The 18,265-nt window shown below is 35.1% G+C and overlaps 1 protein-coding gene across 1 annotated transcript; it reads left to right on the forward strand.

Moving 5' to 3' along the window:
* The first annotated feature begins 10,215 nt into the window (after positions 1–10,215).
* On the forward strand, positions 10,216–16,838 carry LOC130664730 (alkaline phosphatase-like). Its single transcript, XM_057464806.1, has 7 exons — positions 10,216–10,581; positions 10,712–10,914; positions 14,745–14,937; positions 15,112–15,623; positions 15,694–15,892; positions 16,110–16,328; positions 16,391–16,838. Exons 1-7 carry the CDS (start codon positions 10,518–10,520, stop codon positions 16,570–16,572), a joined length of 1,572 nt encoding a protein of 523 aa, XP_057320789.1. The 5' UTR covers positions 10,216–10,517; the 3' UTR covers positions 16,573–16,838.
* The last annotated feature ends 1,427 nt before the right edge of the window (positions 16,839–18,265 follow it).

Raw genomic sequence — 18,265 nt, forward strand, 5'->3', positions numbered from 1 at the left:
CCGATCTCGTCCTTGATGAGCTGCATCAGGATCTTCATGATTCTTCTTAAGGATTTCCAATACTTCTGAATCCTTCAACACTTGTTTCCATGCCGTATCGTCACCTACTATAGACTTAAATGGGTCTGGACGGTAATATTCCAGTCGGTCGTCCACAATTCTCCATTCTGGATGATTAATTGGATTTCTACGTACATTATTATATTTTAATTCATACCAATTCGCAACTTGTAAATGAAGACAATCAACTTTCTTTAATTTATCCTTGATATTCAGCCAGTCCTCAGAATCTTGATCTTCATACATTCGACTTAAAGCATCTGGGCCCTCGTTTTCCGTGCCTTTCCGATGTTCCACTGTAATTTGTTGAGATAGTAATTCCATTGCCCAGCGTGCGAGTCTTCCATTTGGATCACGTAACGAATGTAGCCATTTTAGAGCAGCGTGATCTGTAATTACTGTAAATGGTGAACCTTCTAGATAGCACCGAAGTTTCCGTACTGCCCAAATTACTGCCAAACATTCCTTTTCTGTTGTTGTATATCTTGTTTCTGCGCCTCGGAGTTGACGACTTAGACAGATGATCAAATATTCTTTTCCAGTATCCAAATCCTTTTGTACCAAGAAAGCACCAAGTCCCGTATCGCACGCATCAGTGTACAAATAGTATGGGAGATCAAGTCGAGGAATAGCCAACGGCCGTGCTTCCACTAGTGCCTGTTTGAGTTGTTGAAACGACTGTTCTTCTTGTTCTTCCCATTTCCACTCAGTGTTAATACCAGTTAATTTATTGAGAGGACCTTGAGCCTTGGCAACGTCTTGTAGATGGCGATGGTACCAATTAACAAGTCCTAGGAAACTGCGAAGTTGTTTTCTATTTGTAGGTCTTGGATAATTAACGATTGGTGCAATCTTCTCTGGATCGGGATGAAGTCCATCTTGATTCACAATAAATCCCAGAAATTTCACTTCTGGACGGCAGAATTTACACTTATCAGGGTTTATTAATAATCCAGCTTCTCTAAACACCTCGAAGACCAAACTTAAAATTGCTTTGTGTTCATCCAGCGTAGTACTGATAACTATCCAGTCATCTAAATACGCGAATACTTTTTCTGACCAATACAGAGGCAAAGACCGATCAATTAATCTTCTATGAAATTTATCCTTAAGCGCATCCATCGCTTTTTGAAATGTACTTGGAGCCCCAACGAGTCCATAGGGCATTCGCAGCCACTCAAACTGCCCTCGTCCTTCTACAGAAAAAGCGGTAAGAGGAATCGACGCAGGAGACATACGAATTTGATGAAAGGCTTCTTTCAAGTCCATAGTACTGATCCAAATTGCTTCATGTAATGCACTTAAAATTCGCAACATATTAGGTAATGGATGTGCAGGTGGTATAGTAAATTTATTGATTGGACGGTAATCTACGCAGAACCTCCATGTTTTATTAGGTTTTGACACCATCACTGGCGAACATGACCATACACTGTAACTTGGTCTGATGAAGTTTTTCTTTAGTAATTCGTCTATTTGTTTATTTAATTCTTCATTTATCACTGGACTTCGACGATATGGTTTTATTCTCACAGGCGTAGCTTCCGGTTTTAGGATGATCTCGTGTTCAATTAAATTTGTCAAACCCTGATTTGGAAGATCTTCGAACTTCTTCATTTCTTGGTTAATAAAATCTTTGAAGTCTCGTTCTTGTTCAACAGTCATAATGGCACAGGCAGAATTATTTTCTTTACAGAAAATAAGCTCAAAAGGATGATTTTCAGTGCTTCCGTTGAAATGCCAAGTTCTCAGCTTACTATCTATTATGACACCAAAATTCAATGCAAAATCCATTCCCAAGACGACTGAATACCCCAGATTCTCCAATACGCTCAAATACTGTTCCCCAGCCACTGAGCCAATCTGGATAATGAACGGGGCTCCTCCAAGACTTTTGCACTGTGTATGATTAGCTAGTAAGATGCCTTTCTTCTGAGTTTCATCTGATCTCAACTTTCCCGAAGCGTATTCCCGTATATCCTCGTAAACTTTTGCGTTCATGTATGATCTTTCGCTGCCTGTGTCCAATATTCCATTAATTTTGACTCCAAAAATCCACAGTGATACAGGGATCCTAGCCGTGATGATAGGAGGCCTTGGACCTGATCCTGGGATGAAGATTTTCCTTTCTGCGAGACGGTGTTTGATTGCAGATGACAGTGGTTTCTTTTGAAGTAGCTCTGGAACAAATGCTTCCCTTGATGACGTCGTTGGTGTAGATGTGGAGACCTGAAACTCCAAGGGTTGGCTGAGAGAGCCTAATTCTTGGGGTAACGGTCGAGACTGGACTGAGTGGTGGACCTGAGGCTCTGAGAATTGGTCGAGAGGACCTAATTCTGCAGAGGACGGTCTGGTATATATCGAAGTGGGAGCCTGAAGCTCTGAGAATTGGTCGAGGAGACCTAATTCTTCAGACAACGGCTTGGTATTTATCGTAGTAGGGACCTGAGGCTCTGAGAATTGGTCATGAGGACCTAATTCTACAGAGGACGGTCTGGTCGGGTCGTCTATTTTATCAACTGGTTCAAATCCTGGATCAAATTCTTCTTCATATGGATTTTCAGGTTCTTCATCTTCTGGATTCGTAGATAGAGTGAACAAATTGTAAATTGAGTCTTTTTCAATATCCTTTGTGTCTTCAAGAACACAACTTGGATCTTCTAGTATCCGTACCGAATGAATAACAACCTCCTGAATATTCGTGCACTGGTCTTCTTTACTCCAAGAAATTATTTTATTGATGTCTACGGTGTTAGTTGACATTCCCATCGTTGATGTTAATTGCGACGATGATGATGGTGATGATGGGGGGCCTGAGTTAGAGTGAGGCGGTCTGGACGGGACCTGTCTCGACTCCAAACGGCCGGAATAATCCTTTTCCGAGTTAACTTTAATCAACCCCTTGTTTACTTCTTGGATAACCTGCACCGACGGGGAATTCGGAACAGGTTTTACTTGTTTTTTCGTTCGTCTTCCGAATTGATTGTATTTTCTTGACGACCAGTGTCCCGATTTTCTTGTTGTATATTAGGTGGTGAACCATTACCTCGAACCAACAAATTGCAGTTGTTTCTTAGATGTCCAATTTCGAAACAGTAGTTGCAGACATCTTGTCTCGGGTTCTCGCATACTTCAAACATATGTCCATGGATTCCACAATTAAAACACGGGCGATTATTCCTTGGTGGTGTTACTGGATATCGATTGTAATTACTTGCGAATCCCGGGGCTTGATTTATTCGTGGCCGGTAATAGTTTTGTTGTCTCGGTGTAAATGGTGACGAATAATTGTTGTTGTTTGTTCTAGTTTGGACCCCATATTTGTTATTATATGTTGATGGACCAGACGACTCCATTAGATTACAATTTGTTAATTCCATATCGTCTTCTTCGTAGCTGACATTTTCTGGTGTAGATTGTAATATTCCAAATCGTGGTTTATCCTGGAATTTGACCGTTTTCACTGCTGGAGCAGGTTGTTGAGCTTCATCAATGCACCGATTTGCCTCATGTAAAGCGTTAAACAGATGTTCATATGTAAATACAGGTCTTGCAAACACAAGCAGTCTCAATTCATCCGTAAGATGATTTCTGATACACGCAACTTGTTCCTCGACAGGAGGCGGAATTTGCATGCTTTGATATTTTTGCTGTAACTTTAGTACGAATTCTGTTGGACTCTCACCCAGTTTCATTCGGAGCTTACTAATCTCCATTATTATTTGATGGTCTGTTGCAGAGCTTCCGCAGGCTTTGATAAATTCCGACTTGAAATGCGAAAAATCTGTCCAACTCTTGTAGTTCGCATCGTACCATCTTGCTGCAGTACCATGTAAGATGTAGCTCATGGCTTTAAGTATTTCGGCTTGTGTCCAGTCCTCTCTTCGTGCTCTGGATTCTACTGCAAACAAGAACTCGCTGACAGACATTCCTTCTTGTGGATAAAATAAGTTTCCCATCTTGAGACTTTGCATAATTCCTTTCCACCTTCTGTCATCTGTGTATAGAGCTGATGGACTTGATTGTAAATTTTGGGTCGGAGCGGTCGACCTTGGCCTTGTATTAGGAGGGGCCTGAGGTGGAGGACCTGCCCACGACCTAAAATTGTCTTGAGGACCACTTGACTGTCGCTGTTGTGTCGCTTGAAGCTGTTGTAATTGGCCAGAAAGAAAATTAATTCTTTCTGCCAGTGGGATATCTTGACTTGGACCAGCTCTTTCTTGGTGAATTTCTGGTTGAGGTCTTGATGCAGCTGGGTGATCTCTCCCCCCTGCCAAACCTTGACCCATTGGGGCAAAGGTTGAACCGGCAAGTTGAAACTCAGCTGCTTGCCAATTTACAGGTGAACTTTCTCGGAACGAGTTTTCACGATGATTTGCCCGGTCCAATAATTCTCTCTGTGTCTCCATCATATCCCCCAGCATACGTGTCAGCATATTTATTGATCGCGAATTTTCTTCGTTGATGGCTCTCTGTTCCATTGACATTTGACGAGCTTGTTGTGATGCCAAATCCATTCTATTCAAAATGACTCTGAATTCCTGTGGAATATCTCCTCCAGCAGCTTCATCTCCATCTTCAAACCGATCATCAACTGTGTCAACTGGCATTGTGTCCTGTCTATCTAGTGGATAACGACTTTGAGATTGAGGTGGATTAATTATCCTGCTAATTGTTGCCGTTGTTACTGTTGTTACTGTTGATGTTGTTGATGTAGCCGTAGAAACAGTTGGTATTCGAGGTAAACCGGGATTATTCATTTGTTGTTGTTGACGACCACGACCATTCGATAGTCTACGAGATTCTTCATTGGCAAGTCCTTGTTGTATATAATTATCCATTTTGTATGTGTATATGTATGTAATTATTTCAGGTGATAAAGTTTTCTTTTGGTTGGGGATTAATTTTAAGTTGTAAAATTTCTAAATATATTTTGTAAACTATTGTTTTATATTGTAAACGGATTATTTTATTTTGTAAATTAAATTTGTTATTGTAAATGTTTTAATCTATTTATGATGAGCAATTTGATGACTCATCAATGACTCATTAAATAATCTGATGATTAAAATTTAATTAAAATTCAATTAAACAATTAATTTGATTATTAAAGTTTTATTTCAATGTAATTTTACTATTATCTATTGTGGCTAATTCTAACGCTAAATTTTATTGTATTTTTCGACAGTTTTATTTTATTTAATCTCTTGAATTCTTTTATTAGTAGGAAATCAGTATGAGTAATTTTATTTGAATTTAATCCCCAATAATATTTTTCTTTATCCGTAATTTATTTTTGACGCTTTTATTTATCTATTTGTTTGTCTTAATAATTTCTTTTCCAAATATTTCTTTTATATTTACCTATCTTTTTTCTTTATAGATTTTATCCTACACTATTTTATTTTATTTTAAAATTTTTCAAATAAAATTTCAATTAAAAATTTTTACCCACACAATTTATTTTAAGATCTACTGTTTAAAATAACTTTTTTTGAAATTAAAATTTTTCCACAAAAATTATTCCAGCAAACTCAAAATTCTCTACCCTCTCACAAAATTTTACGGGGGGTTTACTTTTTAAGTTGGGCGCCAAATATGACAGAGTGATTAGCTTGCCAAGTCTGGTCGCACCTAAGTATTATAGTCGAATATTAGGGCGCCACTGGAAGATGGACTCGGCCTTCCAGAACCGGATGTTAATTGTATTTATTTTATATGCTCAGGGTCGTTCGTAAATTTTATGTTTTTGTGAGAGAGGAGAGGAATAGTGAACAGGCTGAAATAAATTTTATTTTAAACTTCACTTTTAAATTTTAACAATTTCAAGCACCTTGCTTATTATTTATTTAACCTTTAATAACAATTAATTACCTTATGACAAACTATATTCCTTATGACAAACTATATTCTTTATGACAAACTATATTCTTATGACAAACTAATAATCTCGTCCCCTGGACGGTTTTCCTTATGACAAACTAATTTTCTTATGACAAACTAATAACCTCGTCCCCTGGACGGTTTTCCTTATGACAAACTAATTTATACCTCGTCCCCTGGACGGAATCTTATGACAAACTAATACGTCTCCCGGACGTTTCCACACCCACACTCCCACGTTAAAAAATCGTCCCCTGGACGTTAAACCTTGATACAATTAATAATTTTGTCCCCTGGACATTAACTAAACTATTATAAAATCATCCCCTGGATGTATACTAAAATTTATTATAAAATCATCCCCTGGATGTATAACTAATCTAATCTTAACATGCCCACCGGACCTAAATCACAGACACAGTTTTCTTTATTCTAATTGACTCTATAACTAAGTGACTCTACTCATTAACTTTCTCACTCAATTTTCCAACACTTCATAATTTCCAATACTCAATATAAATTTTTTCATTCTATAATTTACTGTCCTTTTCAATTAATTAATTTAATTTTTTGTTTAATTTAATTTGTAAATTAATTAATCTTTTCCACTTATAATTTTCTCCTAATTAATTTTCTCTGATTAACATTTATAATTAATTTGCCACAAATTTTATACAATTATTATTTTCAATTCCTAATTTTCCACTGACAATTTTCACAATAAATTTATTTCACTTTAAAATAATCCGTTTCACTTTTTACTCACAATTTAATTTATTCAAACTCTAGTATCTTTTATTTAGTTTTTAGATATTTTAATTAACTTAAAATTAATTTAATAATCACGAAATGACTAGAATTTGTTTTCGGGTTGACTAGAATTTTCGACCGGTGAATTGGCGTCACACGGTTCCCGATTTTATTGACGTTGATAGAGTAAATCGATTGAATTAATGAATCTTAGAATTAATGCGGCCGACGGAATAAATTCCAGCCTGTATTAATCTTAAGATCAATTAATAAATTAATTTATAACGGCTGGAGAGCCTGGAATAAATTAATAAATCAATCGTTTTAATTACCGGATTATTTACGAGATAAATTTAGTTTTATTCTGGCTGTGGAGCCTTGAATTATTATTACAGAGTTTAAACCAGATATTGACGACAATTGACGCGACGGAACTTTCGAGAACACGAGATTGAACGGCTGGAGAGCCTGAACTATCCGTTTCTTTACGCGAGATCAACGGAAGGATATTAAGTAATATATTATAATTAATTTGCCAGATTAATAAAATTAATCAGCGGCTTGAATTAATTATAATTTACCTCCAAATTTAATTCAGCAGTCCTTGGAAAATTTTAGATGATGAAATGCTTCGGCTGCTCTCAATTTTTGGTGTAAATTTGGTTTCCAAATTTTCCGTTGTCCGGCTTTCTTGTCGTATTTCCTCTTCCGCCAACAATGATAAAATTTTTGGATTGAAATTTGTAAATTTATAATCTTGTAATTGTACCTGTCAATGAACAGTGCGTATAAGTAAATTGTAATTTATAAAATGGGTTAACAATTGGCTTTAGAGAGCCTAATTAATTTTATTTTAATTAATGTAATCGCCTCGTTCCACGTGAAGCGTATACAGACGTAATTATTTACCTTGTTTTAATTAGTGTCCTGCCGTTGTCGTCGTCTGAACAAAAACTAGAACTTAACTGATGATTCCGTGTTCCGCAGTCCTTTTTATATTATCATTCCCTCTATTCTGGTTCACTCCCGAAACTTAGACTAGGGGAGTGGCGAATGTTCGGGTCTAAGTGATCGTGCGACACCCGGTGACAAGTCGCAACCCTAACTCGCAACTTACGAGGTCATTGGCCGGTTAACGGCGGGAATAATATTCAAATTCAAATATTTAATTTCTCAAAAATTTATAATTCGCCCTGTTACAAACTAAATCACATATTATTGTACAACTTTTAAAGAATATCAGAAAAAATTTTCAACAAAAAATATTGATTAATAAGCCGGTAACGTTGAATCTCCGGAGGCGCCTCGAAAAAAAGTCGTTTTGCGGTAAACATCATAACTCGTTACCGGATCATCGGAAAAAAAAAATTGATATGCATTTTAAAGTTAATGTATTTCTCGAGGTAACCACGAAGAGTTTTTTTTTTTATTTTTTTTTATTTTTGCAGCACTTGGAAGTGAAAAACGCGATTTTAGCTCAAAAAATCGCGGTTAATTTGTTCTTAAAAAATAGAAAAAAATGAAAAACAATAAAAAGCTCTTCGTAGATACCTGTTGATTTATGTGAAGAAGTAATGTTCAAATTTTCGAAAGGATCTGTTCAGTACATTTTGAGTTATGATGTTCACGGACTTCAAAAATAACGTTTTCGGGAAAATCCATTTAAAGTTTTTATTCGTGAAAATTTGAAATAAACTATCAATAAAAGAATATGAATTTTTATACTTATATTAAGTTATCAGTTTACATCCTTTGAAAGACACACAGCCGGAGAAAGGGATTCGGAAGAACAAAGAAAATTGCAGCTGATTTCTACTAGGGGTATGTAGGGGCAGGTCAGGCAGGTATAAAAATCAGGTATACCGACCGGTCATTTGAAACGCTGTAACTCCGTTAGTTTTACTCGGATTGATTTAAAATTTGTACACAATATTCGCGACATATTGTTCATTCAGAAAAAAAATAAAAAATAAATAATTTTAAAACCCAACCCCCCCCCCCTTAACTATCCCTCTTAATTGCTTTTGAAGTACTTTTAACCGACTGGCAAACAAATATGTTCGTTTAAAATAATTTTAAAATAATATTTGGAAGAGAATTAATAAAAGAATATGTTCAAATTTTCAGACATAACATTAATATTTTTCCTTCACTACGGTCACATTTTTTTTCACCAATAATAAAGCATTGTATTATGTATTATGAGTTGATATTCGAAATGTTTCAGCGACGTTTAAAAATTTGTATTTTCACCGAAAATTTCGAGGTATCAACTTCACAAATAGAAAATATTTCTGCCACGAGAAAGAAAAAATAAAAAAAAAAAATCCGAATTTCAACCATTCTTATGATGTTCAAAATTCTTCATCAATCTTTCAAAAACTTTTTATCGAGCTGATTTTTGGAAAGAGTTTTCTAAAAAATATTAAACCTATCTAGTAGAAAAGAAAGAACTTTAAAAAAAAAATTAAGCTATATCTGGTAAAAAAAATCTGGGCGTCGGTTGACCCTGCGGGCCAGTCCCAAAACTTCCCGCTGTTTTCGAGCTCAAGGAGCTTGAAAACATCACTGTAAATATATTTTCGAGCTCGAGAATGCTTTTACTTGCAATCATTATTTTATGAGCTTTTCAAGTGAGAAATCACTAAAAAACTAGAAAAAAAATTTTTTTTTTTTCGTAATTCGCCAATATTTTCGAGTCTACTTGATCAAATGATCTGAAATTTTCAGGAAAGTTGAGGGCCAACAAGCTCTTTCGATTGACACCTCAACCATCCAAATCGATTCATTAGTTAAAAAGTTACCAAGAGTTTACACACATACACATATACGCACACACACACACACACACACACACACACACACACACACACACACACACACACACACACACACACACACACACACACACACATACATACATACATACATACACTCGGACATCATCCGGAAAATTGTCAGAATAGCTTCCTAAGACCTCAAAACGTCGACATCTGATAAAAACTTGATTTTCGAAAATCGGGTTCAGAACAATAACTTCCCGAATTTTTAAAAATTTCCAATTTTCATAGCGGGAAGTTAAAAATTACTAAACATAAATAGAAATGCAATTTTCAAAATAGTAAAAATTCCACAATTTCAATAGCGTTTTAAATTGACAATATGAATTTAGTAACTTTAACTCATATTTTTAAATAAGCTTCCCTATATTTTTTTTTTCCGCGTAGTATTAATTTTTATAATTTATTTCGCCTAAAGACCATGAATGAGTTTCACTACAAATCAATGAAAAGATAATATGTTATCTGTTCAAATCGTAAATTTCCGATTCATTTGAATATAAATCACTAACAAAAGTCCGATTACTTCCGATAAACTTTGAATTGGATTCATTAACCAGAGATTAGATATTTCTGTAATTGTACTTTACTTTCCAGATAAGACAATGCATCCATATACGACTGTATTAATTTTTACTGCGTTGTTATCAAATTAATAATTGTGTAGATAAATAGAAAGACGTCATTCTTTAAATTAATGACAATTTATTATAATCTTTGCCTGGCTATTATTGCAAATCCGTACCCAAGCTTTACGTATATTCTTATCCATACTTTGTTTTATTGTTAATTATCTAAGTCACTATCAATGGTCTTTAAGTAAATTAACAATTGCAAATATTTAACTAGTAATTTGGCGAAACACTAGATAAATAAAAAAAAAAATTCCACTGTAAAAAAAAGTAAATGTTCATAGTTCGAGTTCATCGGTCTCTGAATTCACGCGTTTTAATTTAGTTTTTTTTCTTTAAATTATATAACATCATGTCACTATTATTCAAAATTTATCTGATTATTTATAATTTTTACTTGATCTCTGCAGCAGAAGGTTTGTTACACAATTAATTATAATTAATATTTTATTTTTTAAGTCTTTAGAGAACCTGATAATTATTGAATTTGTTAAATAATTTATTTATTTAATTATTAAATAATATTTTAAATTAAAAAAAAAATAGATGCAAATTACTGGACTTATATAGCGAAAGATGAATTGAAAGAGTCGTTGTCATATTCATGGAATAAAAATATTGCGAAAAATGTAATATTATTTATTGGCGATGGCATGAGTATCGATACGATAACAGCAAGTAGAATTTACCATAATGGAGAGACAAGTTATCTTGCATGGGAAAAATTTCCTCATGTTGGCTTATTAAAGGTTAGTCTACAATAAAATAGTAGATTATATGATACACTGTAAAAAGAAACCCGTTTTAGTTGACACTATCGTGATGTTAAGGTTATCGGTGTTGAATTGAACTCCGAAAACGGTGTTAAGGTAGTTCACTCGCGAACCGACTTTTCATAAGACTTTCATGTAATTGAAATATGATATCAAGGTAGATGTCCTGCATGTAATTTAAAAAAATCACATTTTTTGACCGTTTGTAAAGCGACATACAGATAATCAAAGAGCACACAATTAACGTGCATTGTTATTCCAACAAGCGATTGGACTTCGGGTGTCGTCGGTTTTTACCCCCACTAGGGTGATGCATTTCTGCAAAATTTTTTTTTTTTTAAGTGCTGAAGCAAAATCTCAATCTACATCGAAAAAAAAAATCGGTCTGTCAGTTGACCCTGCGGGCCAGCCCCAAAACTTCCCGCTGTTTTCGAGCTCGTTGAGCTCGAAAACATTATTGTGAATACATTTTCGAGCTCTTTGAGCTCGCAAATACTTTTGTATGCCATTGTTTTGTAAAAAAACCATTTTTTAGCATTTCCTTCTCCCACGATATCTCGCGAACGAATCAACCGATTTTGATGGTTGAGGCGGCAATCGACGCGTTTTGTCGAGTTCTAAAGCTGATCAAATTTTGAAATTGATTTATTTAGCCGTTTTTGAGAAATTTCAAAAAAACCAAGGAAAAAATTTTTTTTGAATTCTTTCGTCAACGGTTTCTCTTGAACGAATGAACCGATTTTGATGGTTGAGGTGGCATTCGACGCAGCTTATAGAGTTTTAGAGCTGATTAGATTTTGGAATCAATCCATCGAGCAAATTAAAAGTTATCCAAATAAAACATTTTCGAAAAAATTTTATTTTTGAAATATCTCTGAACGCACCCTACCGATTAAGTTCAAATTTTTACGGCTTCAAGACATTAACAAGCCGCGTCGAATGACACCTCAACGATCAAAATCGGTTCATCCGTTCAAGAGTTATGAATATTTACATACATACATACGTACGTACGTACGTACGTACACACATACATACACTCGGACATCATCGTGAAATTAGTCAGGATAGCTTCCTAGGCCCTCGAAATGTCGACATCTGATGGAAATTCGATTTTCGTAAATCGGACCGAAACCAATAACTTCCCGAATTTTTGAAAATTTACAATTTTCTTAGCGGGAAGTTAAAAAATTCTCACCAAATACGAGCTCTTAATTCCAATGCTAAGTACTTGCCATTTGAGTTCAATGTATAACGGGGCCCTGGCTCCTGCGTGTCCAGATAGCCAAGAACCACAGTTAAATAAATTTCCCGAAATTATTGATTTACTTAATTTTACTATCATTAATTATACTTATATTATTCTAAAATTCTGGTTCCAAAAGACGAGAAATGATCTCAGGAAGCAGGTACTCGTCCTGAGCCGGACACGCGACTGAAATAAAATCCTTATGCTATGTGACGCTGGTGATAATTAAATTTAAGCAAGAGATTATAACAAAATTTTATACTTTATTTAACCAATAATCCCAATTTACATACAAACTTCCCCTCGTTAGTTATTCTAAATTTATATATATGATCGACTAAAGAGAATTTGTTTAATAAGAACGCGCAATTTTATAGGGCGTGAAATGCGACGATTTTGTCGAATAATTTAAGATTTGGGTTTGCGTTGAAGAGAGAGAAAATTATAATCTATACTTGTAATTTGTTGAGAACTTATCGAAATTCGTGGTGATTTATTGATGATGCTGGTCGAAGATTCCTCTCGGCTTGGTCCTGGTGATGTTGGTGTCCAATAGGTTTCCTCTGGCTCCTGGGATCCGCGTCGGCAGGTTGTCGCACACGAAGAAAAACCACACCACTCACTTTATACACTTTGGTTTTATTTATTTGACCAGATAAACGAACTTCAGGTGTAATATTCAATTTGGTGTATCAAAGCAACACCACGTATCTCAATTAACAAATTAACTTTTAATTCAAATAAATTATGAAAGACTCAAGCGAAAGGTTTCGTATCACTTCTAAATAAATTTAGTTTAATATATCAAAGACAAGTTCTAATAATTAATTACTTGAGCAGAAATAATTATGCGTCGGTGCGTTTTCGCTGACCGAACTCAAGTTAACTTAAACTCACTATATCTTATATACAATAATGCTCGGAAAAGAAATATATATATAGTGGACAATTTTAGAGAGAGTAAAGTGGATAAGACCGATCGGTTACAGCTCTCGAACTTAAGTGTCGTCTTTTGATCAATCGTCTTGGGTCAGTTCTCTGGGCCACCAACCTGCGTTGACCCCACCTAATTATGCGCAGGACTAATTTGCGGTCCTATGCTGCGCGAAATCATCCCCCAAATTCTAACGCAGAGACTAGACTACTGCACTTGACTCTTAGAGCAAGAAGAGAGAGAGGGGGAGGAAATAAATGAAGCGAGAGAGCCACACTCTCACGTCTTAAATCGCTGCTGCACGGTTACAAATGATTTCCCATTTAAAATACACGTAAATTAAATTACTTTTTTCTTAACTTTCTAATACTCAGCTGCGTTTCGCAAGGTAAATTGTAGGGCATTTGGTGTTCTTCAAAAGTGTTCATAGTTACTTAGCTGTAATTCCAGATGTTTCACTTGTGTCCGTTGCGGAACTCATTTTTCCTATGAAATTGACCTTTATTGGCTTGAGGAACGTAAACCAATGAAAGTACATTAAAATGTTAATAAAAGTTTCATAGGAAATTTTATTCCCTTCAAAAAAAGTCCTATGAGTCGCGTCGCTAAAGTCCATAGTTTCCGAGTTATAACCATTTTAATAATTTGAAAAATAAAATATAAATTATAATTTTTTTTATATTATATTTTTCAAATTATTAAAATGGTTATAACTCGGAAACCATGGACTTTAGCGACTTGACTCATAGGACTTTTTTGGAAGGAAATAAAATTTCCGATAAAATTTCTATTAACATTTTTAGTGTAATTTCATTGGTTTACGTTCTGCAAGCCAATAAAGGTCAATTTCATAGGAAAAATGAGCTCCGCAACGGACACAAGTGAAACAGCTGGAATTACAGCTAAGTAACTATGGACACTTTTGAAGAACACCAAATGCCCTACAATTTGCGATCAAAACCGCCTTGATATCATGAAACGCAGCTGAGTATGAGAGAGTTAAAAAAAAAGTAATTTAATTTACGTGTATGTTAAATGGGAAATCTTTGAAATCAAATGGCAAGTACTTAGCATTGGAATTAAGAGCTCATATTTGGTGAGAATTTTTTTTTTCGATCTAGATTAAGATTTTGCTTGAGCACTTAAAAAAAAACCTCTTGCGGAAATGAATCACCCTAACTCCCACTCTGGATGTTTTATGGGTTGAATGTTCTCCCACTTTTCTGTACGCATGCGCAGTTCATAAATGTTTCGTAGTGGTGACGATTTCCGAGGTCTATTCTCTTACTGGGACCACAATAGTAGTAGCTCGGGCTAACTTAAAAAAATTCATATTTTGACGTAGATTCAAAACAATTCTGCTTAAGAATCTCCAAAAACTAACAGATTATAGAAAAAAAATTTCAAATTTAAAAATATATAAAAATGATCATACTACCGATTAGTAAAAAAGTTATAAATATTCAAAGGAATCTGTCTCACAATTAAAAACGAGAAAAACTATTACGTCTCACTAAAATTAAATTTCCACTGTCAAAATTATGAAAAATCTATCAACATATTTCTTTATTCATTCATTTTATTATGTAATAATCGATGTATATTATTGTTACTTGTTACTAGACTTATAATACTAATCTGAAGGTACCAGATTCAGCGTCGACGGCAACAGCGCTTTTTAGCGGAATCAAAACCAATACTTTAGTAGTTGGAGTTGATAATAATGTAGTTCTAAATGACTGCAACAGTAGTTTGAAACCAGAGTATCACACTAAATCAATTATTGAGTGGGCGCAAAATGTAGGAAAAGATACCGGTTAGTTTTCAAAATAAGATTTGATTGTTATGTATTAAACACTACTTATATTGGACTATATTCCATAGACTAATGTAAATAATTAGTGTAGCAAAGCAATCTATTAGTAATGACGGTGTAAATTATAGTATGTGTATACGCGTGAAAAAAATCGTTGATGCGTTTTATTGATAGGTTTTGTAACAACGACAAGAGTAACACATGCGACACCAGCTCCTTTGTACGCTCACTCACCAAATCGTAATTGGGAATGTGAAAACAAAGTCCCAGTTGGAGCTAAAAAATGCAAAGACATTGCGCGTCAATTGATTGAAGACGATCCGGGAAGAAACATAAAAGTTATTATGGGTGGTGGGCGCCAGATGCTTAAATCTAACGTAACGGGAACTAAAATAGATCCTATTGATACGTGGGCATGTTACAGTAGCGATGGGCGAAATTTAATAGAGGATTGGGCGCGAGATAAGGCTCTGAAAAATGCCAGGCACCAGGTTGTCCAAAATAACAAGCAATTGAGGGCCGTAGATCCTGATGATGTAGATTTTTTGATGGGGATCTTTGCCAATGGATATTTGAACATGGACTGGGAGAGAGTTGATGGCCCAGAAGGGCAGCCTAGTCTCGAAGAGATGACCACAATGGCAATTAAGGTGCTGCGGAAGGCGCCCAAGGGTTTTTTGTTAGTGGTGAGTTTTCAAAAGTTGCTAAATTCGTTTTGAATGAATTCGTTGATAAATTTCGACTGGCTTTGATCAGGTTGAAGGTGGACTAATTGATGTCGCTCATCACCACGGGAATGCTGCTCAAGCACTCCGTGAAACTGTCAGATTATCGGATGCTATCAATGCCACTTTGCAGATGGTCGATTTAGATGACACTCTGGTAATAGTTACTAGTGATCACTCGCATTCCATGGCTTTCAATGGCTACCCTGAAAGAAATTCAACGGTTTTAGGTAATAGCTTTTTTGACACCAACGGAAAGTTCTATGTTTCAAAAGATCCCACTTTAATAAGCACCCTAACTATGATAAACATAAAAAAATATCCCTGCAGCTAATCTTCATTTTCCGCAAGACTTTTAATGACTGAATAATTTTTTCTGTAAATTTTGCGCATATTTACTAACCTAATAATGGCTTATATTTTTTAATTTAAATTTATTAATTATAGATGCCCCTCAAAAATTGAATTTCGATGGCATGGCATATCCTATATTGTCTTACAGTACAGGAATATTTGATGACATGGCTCATAAAATAAGCAACGACAACGCAACCGGGATAAATCCTAATAGTAACAATAAATCGGATTATAGTTACGGCCAAAAAGCAGCATTTATTAGGGCTGAAGCTTATCATGGCGGCGGCGATGTTCCGATTTATGCTATAGGTAATGATCAAATTGCTTTTAAAAATTGAAAATCTTAACTATGAAATTGTTCGTTTTTCTAGGACCTTACGCACATTTATTTCATTCAACGCACGAACAAAATTACGTTGCACACGTGATTGGCTATGCGGCGCAAATTGGACCGTACGCCAATGCTGCTAATCAGCTAAACCGAAAGTGGATTGTGATAATTACATGTTCTATCATATATGTAGTATACTATTGCTCAAATACATATTTCTGATGCTATCAGCGAGAAGATATTGTAGAATATAGCTTATCTGTGCTCATTTGATCTTTGATTTTTTAAACATCGCGACTAATCGCAATCAAGTATTCATTTTTTTTCTGTCTTCAGTACTATTTTTCCTCTCAGTTGAACTTCGCAAGAAGTAGAAAATAAACAAAAATACATATTTCGATAACTCAGAGGTATCACTGACCTAGTCGCACGAATAATGCAAACATTGATGATTCATTTTATTAGTATTGTTTTTTCTAAATATATTTTATAAAGTTCTTTTTTAGTAAATAAAGCAAAATGATTTAGAATAATTTTAATCTAAATTCTTTCTTTTTTTAACAATAAAACATATGTTCAATATATGCAAACAGAAAAATGTTTCGTTCTATTAGACCAACACTCAATAAATCAAGTGACAGAATATTTGCCTTAGCAGATTGGAGTAATGGCTTCAAGAGAGCCTCATTATGAGCTTATTATGTCACGCGGGTGAAAAATCTATATATCTGCATTGCCGTTTCATATATTTTAGTACTCCGGCCGATAAACGGTCACTTAGGGTTTGCTTGACAGCTTTCATAGAACATCAGGACAATTAATTAATGTAACGGGACCAAAATCCACCTCTGATTTACGAAAGGCCATTTCCGTGCCCTTTTGGGCATACATACACTGCAAGGCCATCCCTACCCCCGCCCCAGACGACACTCTTATATTAGCCGAAAAATAAAGTCGAGTGACGAGTAAGGTGGACATCAACCGGAGGTATAATCAAAAATTCTCATTGCCTAGGGTATCTAACGACAGCCACCACGAGTCCTACCTCTCTTGGGCCAAACACTACTACCATCTCCGGAAATAGAGACTCTGGTCGAAGTGGGCTTGGAAAGGCCCCCTCTGGTACCAGTTCACTGTACTGGTGATGAGGTTGCATCGAGATAAGTGGTGAGACCCAACCTCCTCAATACCCTAAAGAGAGTTTCCTCCATTTGTAATCATCCAACTTGCGAACAAGCTATTATCCGCGTATCACGTTATTGAAATCGTTTTGACTCAAATTCAACCTTGAATAACTTTCGAAGGAGTGAATTTAGCAAAAAATGTCAGACCTTTTTTGTAGAGCATTAAATTTCCTTCGAAAATCTGTCATGGTCTTTATTGAATATTTATTATTTCGTCAGTTACAAAATTCAAAAGTAAAAATGTTAAATCGAAAAAATATATCAGTTTATTAAGCTTAATTAATCGGAAACGGCTTGTCTGACGAAAATCTTCAATCAGACCTTTTTTTGTAGGGAATTTAATTTTACGTATGAGTAAGTAAAAATTATTTTTTTTTACTCCAATGTTTTAGCAGTTCTGACGTAAAACATCAAATTATGGATTAAAATTAAAAATAGCGATGATAGACCTCTTAAAATTAATGTTAAGGGCTCAAACTTTCATGAAATTTTTTTTTTGTCATTCTGAATAATATTATCGATATAGCTAAGAAAAAAAAAATAGTCTATTTTTTTGGCCCAGTCTATTGTACAACTAGTGCGGTAAGTTGTCGATTGCCCACGAAAGCAAAGTTGAGCGCACGAACGAAGTGAGTAGGACACTCAGATAGTCTTTAAGTGGCGATCGCCAAATTTACTGGTCGCACTCAAATTTACTTGTCGTACGTAGATAATCGTATAACGCACACAAA

Source organism: Microplitis mediator, chromosome 3 (assembly GCF_029852145.1).
Source record: "Microplitis mediator isolate UGA2020A chromosome 3, iyMicMedi2.1, whole genome shotgun sequence".
NCBI classification, from domain to species: Eukaryota; Metazoa; Arthropoda; class Insecta; order Hymenoptera; family Braconidae; genus Microplitis; species Microplitis mediator.